The 11,345-nt window shown below is 37.0% G+C and overlaps 1 protein-coding gene across 1 annotated transcript; it reads right to left on the bottom strand.

Annotated features, from left to right (window-relative positions):
* Positions 1-3,320: 3,320 nt before the first annotated feature.
* On the bottom strand, positions 3,321-9,078 carry LOC142612947 (oligopeptide transporter 4-like). The gene is made up of 6 exons (XM_075785124.1): positions 8,531-9,078; positions 7,915-8,012; positions 5,992-6,573; positions 5,268-5,520; positions 4,933-5,115; positions 3,321-4,081 (listed from the first exon to the last, which is right to left on the bottom strand). Exons 1-6 carry the CDS (start codon positions 9,035-9,037, stop codon positions 3,461-3,463), a joined length of 2,244 nt encoding a protein of 747 aa, XP_075641239.1. The 5' UTR covers positions 9,038-9,078; the 3' UTR covers positions 3,321-3,460.
* Between the last annotated feature and the right edge of the window lie 2,267 nt (positions 9,079-11,345).

The raw sequence follows: 11,345 nt of genomic DNA on the forward strand, positions 1-11,345 counted from the left end.
TTTGAGAGTGAGAGATTGAAAGTTGAGTGTTGTTTTGACGTAGAATATAGTAGGAGAGTTTTGTCTACTTTATACAAGGAGAAAATTATCTTATCCACTAGACATATGGAGCACAAACCCTTTACAAGTACGTGGGTTCATATGAGGGGGCGTGCTTCATATGTCTGGCGTATAAGATACTACATATGGAGAACACCACTCACAAGCATATGAGTTAATATATATGAGAAGCATACTCCATATGTCTGCCTCATAAGATAGTAGCTCTGTATAATGAGGTTTACTTCATATATTATGATGATGCAAAGAAAAATTAGTAGACTGAATGTTTCAGGCTTCAATGATTAAGAAATGACTTGAAAAACCTGAAAAAGAAAACACAATATCAAAAGGTGATCAAGGTGGACCGGCCAAGAACCCTCCGATGCTTAAGTTAGCTTCTCTCAAAATCTAGAGTTCCAACTTTAGAGGAGATATGTCCAACTTACCTTCATCTGGTCTGAATGTGTGTTTATATAGTGTGCTTTCGAAGCGGTTATTTGATTTGTAACTTCTCCTGTATTTGAGGAGGTTAGAGGGTTCAAGGATAACTTCCACAACCGCTATGGGAGTTATATTTCATCTTTATCTTCTATAACTGTTATTGGAAGTTAAGTATTCAGTTGGAAGATATAATGATGAACCGGGGTCTTACTCATGCCTTGGAATAATAACATGTGGTTCAATTTACTAGTTTATGTGGATAAACTTCCCTGAAATTTTCCTTAAGTGTTGGGGGGTCGTCCATGTGCTTTCCTTATGGGCGACCCATTAGTTTATGGACAACCGTCTCGTTGGGTATAGTCATTCTTGTCTTTTTGACCTAGACAACACCCATGGACGAATTGGAGTTGCTCCGTTTTCAGTGCACCACCAGTTGCCCCTTTGTCCAGGGGTCGTCCAACATACTGTTGAGTTTTGAGACAAGCCATTATTATTTTTGATCAAACGTTGTGCCATGTGTCATGATTTTATTAGTGACTGGTCGTGTTGATTTACTTCTTTTAGGAATGTGCCACGCCTCATTCTCTAGTTGGTTTTGTTGTTTCAGATGCCAAAATTTTCTGCCTATAAGTAGTGGAATTCCTCTCGTACCCTTCAAATTTCTCACATTTTCTTCTTTGATATTCCTTGTCCATTGCCTTGTCTAGAAGTATTCTAGCGTCCTTAGTATTCCTTCGTCTAGAGCCAGGTATTCTCCTCATCCTCATTCTTAGGGTTTTCCTTCAAATTTCAACACGTCTGAAGTTGTCTCCTCGTCTAGTAATAGTGTAGATAAAGCTATAAACGAGTACCATGACTCCACCAGTTACAGTGGTTCTATAGGCAACAATAGTAGTAGTGGTAACACCACAGAGGAATACACCTCTGGTGTTCCTAGAGTTCCTCTTGAGGTTTTTTAGGGAAGCAGCGGTCCTTGCATTGAGAGCCAACTGACTTCTCCCAGTGTGGCACTGAACCTACCATAGTTAAACGCTGAACGCCTTAAAGCTCAAGCCTTCCTACAGACGGCGCCAATTGTAGGGATTGGAATTAGCTCCTGAGCCCAAACAACTGGAGGACCCAGTTCCAAATATCCCAATACAATGAATTTGTAAAGAGTGGGCTGTAAGACTAGGCTTTTAGAGGTTAGATAACATTCACTATGGGGCCAAAATAAAAAGGAAGTAAGGAAAAACGGAAGGCGACCATAATATTGTAGAAGAAGATTCTCCTCGGCCAAGTCCGAGGAGATTAAATCTTGAATATATCACTATTTACAATTTCAGTTCTTTGTGCTACAGTGTTCTTCTCTGCTATTTTTTCGATCCCCCCCTTTCTGGGGGACCTTTTATCTTATATAGACCCCCTCAGATGATCTCGGCCTTCCATTTGTTGATCATGCAGGCCTCCACTCAAGTGCTAGTCCTATCAGGCACCTTCCCAGAACTCTTGTGAGATGCGGCAACCAAGGCAGCACTGGGCAAAGGTCTCCTCCACATAGATGCGACCAGGAGGTTTGGTGGGATGCATTAAATAAGGTGCCAGCTAGGGGTGTCCACAGGTCGGGTCGGTACGGGTTTGGACTCAAACCGGAACTGACCTGATCTTGTCGGGTGGTAGGACGGCGGACCCGCCGCCGACCGTAAAAGACCACGGGTCGAGTCTGATAAGGCTCGGGTGGACGGTGGTCAGATCCGACTTTGACTGAAAGACACAGATCAAAGACCAAGCTTGTTACAAATTTCACAAATCTGAAAGAAAAAATCTACACTGAAGAACACATCAACAAACACAAACACCAGTAGCCCATAAATCCGAAGAACACAAACAAAAATAGAGAGAGATGATAACAGATGTGAAGAGATTGAAACCCAAATACCAGTAGCCCACATGCGAGAGACTAAAATGAAGAAATAAAGAGTGAAAATGACTGAAAATCAAAATGGGAATATTAGTAGATCCATTCCGCCCAAAATGGGAATGGGCTAGGGTTATGAACTTATAATCATGGAATCGACTCGATCATCAGATTATAGATTATAAGTTCATTCCATATCAGGACAAACCGGAATAGGGTTATGTGACGATTACGGTATGGCGATGGAGGAGAATTGCAAATCGGTGATGGTGGATGTTCGCAGATCGGCGATGGTTGAGGTTCACAGATCCAAAGATTCTGAAGTAGTGTTGGCTATAGAGAGATCGATTGAACGAGGAAGTGTGAGAGATTTAGAGACTGAAAGAGAACGAGGGAACAGAGAGAAGCTGAGGGTGGGTCTGATTCATCTGAACTGGAGTTTGGAGATTGTAAACTAAGTGGTGGGTTATAATATCAAAGTCGGGTCGGTTTGATCGGATTTTGGTAGGAAAGACTCGCCGGAATCGGGTTGGGATGGAAGAGACCCGCCGTCGACTACCAGGTGGTCAGGTCAAGCGGCAGACGGTTCGAGTCCGGTCGGGTTGGCTGAGTGGGTCGGGTTTGCGGTTGTGTTGGACAGGCCTAGTGCCAGCCACCATCCCCTCAGTGCGTCAGGGCTAACCCTCACTCCAACCCATTTTTTTACAGTACGTCATTCTCTGGTGGCGTACCGTTGACGTGGCCTCCTCATCCGAGGGCGAGATCTCCTCAGAGTTGCCCTTGCCTCCTCGGCGCTTGGCATAACACATGGCAATGCTACCTTACCAAATGGTTGCACCCCACAAAATCAAAAATTATGCAATGGTTTCGTTCTACAAATCAAACATGCATTAAAGCATAATATATACGATGCAAAAGTTTAGTTTTTTAGAGACCTGCCTACAAGTGCAATTTATGGATCAATAATTTACCATAAGAGAGGACTTGTTTCTTACAGCCTTCCTACATAAATTCTTTTCGGTAATCAAACCTTTCAAATCTCACTAAAGCAAAGTAGGACTAGGAACATTAATATTGGACTTAGGATGTAGGGCAGCCCTCAACTGATATACCCTTCATAGTGGGGCAAGTTGCTAGTTCACAGTGCTCAGGATTAACATTAGGGTCAGAACCCCACCAGTGCAAGTTTTTGTTCTCCATGCCTAATGAGAAGTAAAGCAGAACTGCCATGAATGCAACTCCAGCATCCAAAGCTGCTGATAGGACATAGTTATACCTCTGCCACCAGTTCCTTCGATACCTGAACACGAAAAAGTTGAAGATTGTTCCAACCAAAATCCAGGAAGTATAGTTCAATGTTGTTGCTGGTGGCCCAGGTGCTCCTAGGAGTACTGGTAGATTAATGAGAGGAATCCAAGTTTGAGTTGGGAATGCCTTGTGCAAGAGCCATACTGCAATAGGTCCTAACAATCCTCCGAGGAAGAACCAGTTAAGTGCTGAGTAGTTTCCTTGAGAGCCAAAAATGCGCTTAGGCCCTACTAAACCCCAGATAACAGAAGCATCAAAGAAGACTCGATCACTGGGACATGTCCAAGGACTATTTTGTGGAAGGAGATTTTGTTGGCATATGTTTTCGACGGAGTTCAAAAGCCACCATGCTACACTAAGATTAACTGTTCCAGCTAAAATGGTTCCAATGAACTGGAAAAAAAATGCAAAAGTAAGACCTCATAAGAGGGTAATAAATGTAATGATAAGAGCATAGAAAGAGCGACTTGTTTTATTTTTCAGTATCAATTTCAAACAAGAGTTATCTGCTTATACTGTTCCATGTTTTTTTTTTTGCTGAATATGTTCCAAGTTATTAAGTTCTAAAGTCATATGCTTGCAACAATTTATGCAGTTAATGGACCAATTTGATTATGATATAAGATTCTCATAATGATGGTCAAATTGCCTAAAATTAAAACATTGAATTCTTAATTAGACGATTTCTTAGATTGTTACATGCAATTTGTGTATTAGATTTACTAAAATTCAGAACAATTTCTTATAGTAGCCGCGTACAATTTGAACACACCCACACACACACATGTATACATACATACATACATACATACATATATATATATATATATATATATATATATATATATATATATATATATATTCTATTAAAATTGTTTTAAATTCCTACTGAGAGATTCTTTTTTGAATATAAGTTTGTTTTTGTAAAAGTTTGAGTATGCTTGTATTCATGAGGTTTGTAAGTGCTATTTTATAAAGTTTGGTTTAGTGTGATTATAGTCCATATTGTTAATCATGGATTTTCAGTAATGTTGCCTGAATGCCCAATATAGGCTTGAAGAATTGGAAATGCAATGTCAAATTGTATCGTCTTGTGTGAATGTTCTAAATTTTTTTCCCATGTTAATGAGCTTCCACTAACCCCAAATTTCAACCACTGGTACTGGAGTATGCCATCTATGACAACAATTTCTAAAGATATTAATGAATTATGCTAGTATAGGGAGAGAGAACAGTGCACATACCTGTACTAGGAACATTGATCTTGGAGGGATCTTCATGTAATGGCCCAGCTTAAAATCATTGAGAAAGGAGATTGCTTGACTCATGCTCATATACCCATATGTCTTGAAACAGACATTGGCTATGGGCCTTCCAGGCAATATTACTCCCATTATGTACTCTGTGATGATATTTAGCCCCGGTGTCTAAACAAGAAGTATTGGTAATTAGTGGATAATGATTCTTGGAATAACCAAAAAGAAACGAAAACTAATAAGGTAGTCTCTCTTCATATTGATTTGATCTTTTAAATAACAAATTTTCTCGATAGTTTGCTCCCATTATGCAATTAGATTACCTGATTTGTGGTGGCGGTTATGATGCTGATGGGAAGGGTGAAGATGAAGGCAACTGCAGCTACGAATATAAGCCCCCACCATGGCATTTGGACCTCCTTTTTTAGGAAGATACAAAGTACAAGCGAGACTGAGATGGTAACAATTAGAAGCAAATGAAACCACCATGAAGGTATGTCTTTGTAATTCTTCATCAGTCTTGTGTGAATATCCTCCTTACCCTTGGAAGAAGCTCGATATCGATCATAAATCTCCCTACAACATCATGGTTTTATTCTCAAATGCAGCCTTATGTACCAAGAAATTGATAATTTACAGCTATTTCACTTATTTTTTTAGGCACAATGTACAATTATATATTAACCAACTTTTAGCCAAAAACAAACAAACTTTTAGAAAAAAAATTTCATCAAAGCTCATACTTATAATTAGTGATGCATTCATAAAAAAAATAATGAATGAAGTTATGAATATTACAAACTTTAAAACATAAGCATTAATATGCCACAAATTACAAAAGAGTAATTAAACTATTTCTTTATTATGTTATTGAAATGACACCAACCAATCATATTCTTACCACATTAAGTTGTTAGTTTTTTTTAGTGAAATCTGTAGTTACTATAACATTTTCCATTTATAATTACCTTAAAAGCTTTCACAATGTAGGCAACAAAACATAATGTAATAAAGCATGTGTGAATGAACGATGAAGAAAAACATTACCTTCCATAGAACAAAGCCACATGGGAAAGTGTAGATGCAATAGTAGCAAAACCGAACCCGTAGGTGAGAGCAAAGAATGTGCTCAAATGGATCTTCCCTAGCTGCTTATACTGTGCAGTATCTAACTCAAACTTATCATTGACAATCAATGAAATATTATAATCCTGACCTTGAGCAGTAAACAAGTCAGCTGAATAAATGGGAAATGTTTTAGCATTGTATGCGTTCATCCCCCAATAGGCAATGGGAATCACTATATAGATAATCAATACAAAGCCTACGAAGACATTGACAATTGCAAAGAAAGGACTTATTAGAGGGCTGAATAGGAATGAAGCCACTGTTGTCCAATCCAAGGTCAAGGCTCCAACCGCAAGTCCACGCAAACCTGACCCAATTTGGTGAGCAGTCACTGACTTTGGGAAGGCCCAGCAGACCCATGAGATGCTTTGTAAGGTTTGAAAGAGGTATCCAGGGAACAATTGCCAGCAAAAGCTACAAACAAGTGCGATCACAAAAAATTTCACTCTTGATAGACTGGGCTTCTTGCCATCCTCTTTTATCTCTTTTTCATGCAATGTCCTACATTGATATTAGTAAATATAGCATTAGTTTATCTTTAGGTTATTGTAACAATTGTTATGGCTAAACTTGGATATTATAGTATAGGCTAAATGACACATTAATTAATTAATTAATGAAAGGATGACTATGATAAATCGTAAATAACAATAAATGGGAACGAATTATTGGCTATAAGCTTATAATATTGAAAATTGGGAAGAGATGGACCTGCGGTTGTTTCCAAAAGTTAAAGATAATGGGATTGCACTGGAATTCTATGTACTATGTATGCATGTTCACACATGTCGGTGGACATATTAGAGGCCGTTTTCTAGGTCAATATCACAGCCAGTGAATTAAAGATGGACAATGTCTAATTAAACAATTTTTTTATTAACTTATGACATCATTTATATGATGATTACTCTTTATCAATAGGCTAAAATATTAATCGATTTTTTATATAGGTAGAATTTGAACTTCAAATCATTTGTTTGACTACATATGATGTTACTAGCTTAGAGGGAGTTTCACCATCACCACCCCCAGTTGGGAGATGGGCAAGGTAAAATATGGACATGGGGGCAGAGCTAGCTAGCTATATGCTAATATAAGAACATTGAATTTGCTTATTAATTATAAAAATGATATTGCACTGCTCAAAGGGGATTATGTATCTCTCCAAACTAGTTTAGAAAGAATTCCTCTAACCTTATCTTATATTTTTTTATTAAATGTGAATTTTGAAAATCCAACCGTTAAATTACATAATCTTTATGTTCTTAACTTGCATGTTAAATTTCATTCAAATCAGATATTATTTACTATTCAATCAATAAACTTATTTTTTGTACATAATTTTTTACTACAAAAATTTGAAATTTAAACAATTCATTAATAACATAGCCATTGATCTTCGATCTTTTTGAAATTTTGTAAGTATGAAAAATATAATTAGAACATATAATCTAAAAATTAGATTTTCAAAATTCACATCCGATAAAAAAATATAAGAAGAGTTTAAAAGATTCATTTCTAAACTAATTTGGAGATAGGTTTTTTTCGCTCAAAGATATGACATTCGCCTTGAAGTCATTCCTTGAAGTTCAAATATCGTAACTTGGTCGGCCGTTTGGGTTGTAAGATCATAACGTAAATTACAAGTTTTATTAATATAAGCATTTTTAAGGAAAAAGACATTTTTCCTTGGCTTATTATCGCAGTCCAATAATTCTAAGGCCAAACAAGTTGGTAAGGGTAACAATAATTTGGATTTTGGACTCATTTCATTAGTCACTGCGCATAAAAATTGGAAAATCAAATTAGGACACCAAATTTTTTTTAACAAGTGTACGGTACCTGAGGAGTGATATTTGAACAAGTGTATTTGGCCACCACATATGAGCCGGCTCCACCACATACTTCCTCAACAGCCCAGCCCAGCCGTATCCCAAGACCTGTATATATATGTCACCATACACATGCTCATGTTAGTATGAACCATGAACCACCAAACGACAGCTTCATCTGATGCAAGTGTTGGTCTTCACTCAATAATTATCCCAAAGTTGTACCTAAGACTCATATCTTATATTATAAACAAAATACAACATATATCAGATAATATGGGAGTTAAATATTCTTAAAAACCCATTTTCTCTGCGGATAATTGCAAGACATAGAGGAAGATCCCATTTTCTGTGGTTGTGTCTTAACCTACAACAGAATAGCCAAAAGGCTAATTAAAAGGTTGCAGGGAAATATAATAAGGTGTATTTATATATATACACACACAATTATACATATAAAAGGTACGTATACAATCTTAGTGTAGGCTAGAATTCCGTGTATATGTGTGTATGTATATATTCCTCACTTTTCTAGGCTACCAAACAGAGTAAAAATCAAACCAATATTACGTAACTTTGAAAAACATAAATAAGCAAATTTAAAAGAAAAAAAGAAGAAGAAGAACCTGGGTTGTGATGATAAGAATCCAAGCAGACAAGAAAGAGAGATTCCTTCGATAAAAAGCCTTTATAATGTCAAAGATATAGACAGCATAAGCTGGGCCATTCCCAAAAGCACTTCCAGCATTAGCAAATATAGAGATGAGAACGTGTTCCTTCATGTTAAAGGGACCCGGGTTGAGCGATAACTCGCGGGACCCGATGCGAAACTTGGTTGTGGGAAGAACAGAGGCCATGAGTCGTCCGATGGGGAGAGTGGCAACTTGGACGGTGATTTGGGTGATGATGAGGGGCTCTCTGCGGTAAGAGAAGAATTGGTTGAGGAAGGAGAGGAGGGCCCAAGAGAGAAGGCCCAGTGTCCACATTCGAAATGTCCATACAGGGAGTGAGGTGTCGTCGGTGGTTGGTACAGTTAGCCGGACTTGCTCGATTGGTGACTGCTCGTCTTCATCTATGGTGGACTCTTCTCGTAAGTTACTGCTTGGTGGTACCTCAGTTTCTAAAGTTTCCATTTTGAGAGTGGGAGATTGACAGTTGAGTGTTGTTTTGATGTAGAATACAACTTTATACGATGAGAAAATTATCTTATCTGTTAGACATATGGAGCACAATCCCTTTACAAGTGCATGGGTCCATATGAGAGGCATGTTCCATATGCCTAGCATACAAGATACCACATATGCCACATATGGAGAACACCCCTCACAAGTATGTGGGTTCATATGTGGGCCGTGCTCCATATGTTTTGCGCATAAGATACCACATATGAAAACACCACTCACATGCATTTATACTATTGCTAATGTGAATGCCAACTCACCTTGATTTAATTGCACTTGGAGTAATTTTAACTGCACGTTGATGTGCATAAAGTAAAGAAAAAGACTGGTAGAAACTGTTTTTCCTCCTAAAGATGAGATTGTATTAGAAATGTCAACCAAGTACCATCTTCCTGAATGGTACACATCACACACAATGGAATTGAGAAGATGCAATTGTTACATCCAACCTTAAAAAAAGTGGGTCATAAAAATTTGTCATATTAGTTTGGTTGAGTGGCTATTTAGAGAGGAAAATGCTAAAATTATTATAAATTTTACAATATAAAACTTACAAATTGACGTGACAAAAAAAATATAATAAATGAATTTCAGAATTATCTTTTTGTAATTAGTGACACATTAGTTTGTTAAGTTTACTTTATATTATTCCTAATGCCACTCTATTAGAATTATCTTTTTTCTTTAGCTTTTAAATTTATTTGTGTATGTTGTTTCAAAAATAAAAAATTATTTGTTATGTACACTTTTTAAAAACTCACTTTTTTTTTTATAAATGTAATTATATTTTAAATAATTTTCATTAATAAAAAAAAATTTTTGATCAAAATGTTATGTCCAACAACAGTACAAACTAATTAAAAAAAATAAGACACTGGCGGCTGGGTATAGTTTGTAGAATTTAGAGTGTGAACTGTGAACATATAAAATGAATATATTCAGCGGTCGAATGGTCAAATGCAAGTCACATCATATATAACTTTGGAAGACGTACTTTGCCTTAATGGGGGTGAGCTAATTACAGAGTATCTTTCTTCTTAAAGAAAAAAAATAGACTTATTGGCTATTGCCTAATGTATGGCTAAGAACATCTGTTAGTAAAACCCTTAACTTTGGGTAATGTTAATCGGTGTTCTTAGGATAATTATTAATAAACCATATTGAGAAATTTTTAACATCACTTTTATGGAAAATATAAGAACTGTTAGAAAAATTAATTGGTTTATCATTTTTCATAAAATGTTAATAAAAGTAGTTCTTAAACTAATTCCCTTAGGGCATCCATTAACATTTTTCTTAAAATTAATAGGAGATTGAGTTGTTTTCCACTAAAATTTCTTGCAAGATAACTCTATCTTACACAAAAGTTTAATTAAGAAAATAACTTATCTCACACGAATCTAAATAAAGAAAGTCAAAAGATAGTTTTTTCAACTTATTTTAAGGTTGTTATCAAATATAGGAAAATGACATATGATGATGCAAAAATCGTCAGTTGTGTAGGTTCGTCCAGATGGAGTTGTGCCTTCGTCTCTATACCTGCAAACGTGGTGTGAGAGCTTCCCTCAAATGGACACTAGTGTGGTGCCTGCCACAATGCGTTCGATAGTAAAGTCAGTATACAGAAGCTTTTGAGGAAATAAGAAAGCTCAGAATATTAAAGTTACCTATATTAGTGTAATTTGGGTGTGTGTATGTACCTTTTCTGGTTCTGATGAGCGTGTATATATAGCTTCATAGTCTCTAGCCGTTGGGGCCTTAATTATGGCTTTAGTGCTCTTTCTGTAACGCATCAGGGCTTATTAATGTGGGTTTTGATGAACTTCCAACGGTTTGACAACTAATTGGTAACTGTCCAAGGCATCGAAACTTCTTATTAATGACTCGCCTGCCCTTATCCTTGTCGTGGCAAGGTGGACGAATGTGCTTGATGAGGTTGTCTGGCCAAGAGAGTTCGTCGGTCCCATCAACTGCCCCTCTAGGTTCTGTGGTTGTCATTGTATGTCATGACGACCACCAAAATATTAAAGTTACCTATATTAGTGTAATTTGGGTGTGTGTATGTACCTTTTCTGATTCTGATGAGCGTGTATATATAGCTTCATAGTCTCTAGCCGTTGGGGCCTTAATTGTGACTTTAGTGCTCTTTCTATAATGCATCAGGGCTTATTAATGTGGGTTTTGATGAGCTTCTAACGGTTTGACAACTAATTGGTAACTACCCAAGGCATTGAAACTTCTTATTAATAACTCGACTGCC

Source organism: Castanea sativa, chromosome 10 (assembly GCF_040712315.1).
Source record: "Castanea sativa cultivar Marrone di Chiusa Pesio chromosome 10, ASM4071231v1".
NCBI classification, from domain to species: Eukaryota; Viridiplantae; Streptophyta; class Magnoliopsida; order Fagales; family Fagaceae; genus Castanea; species Castanea sativa.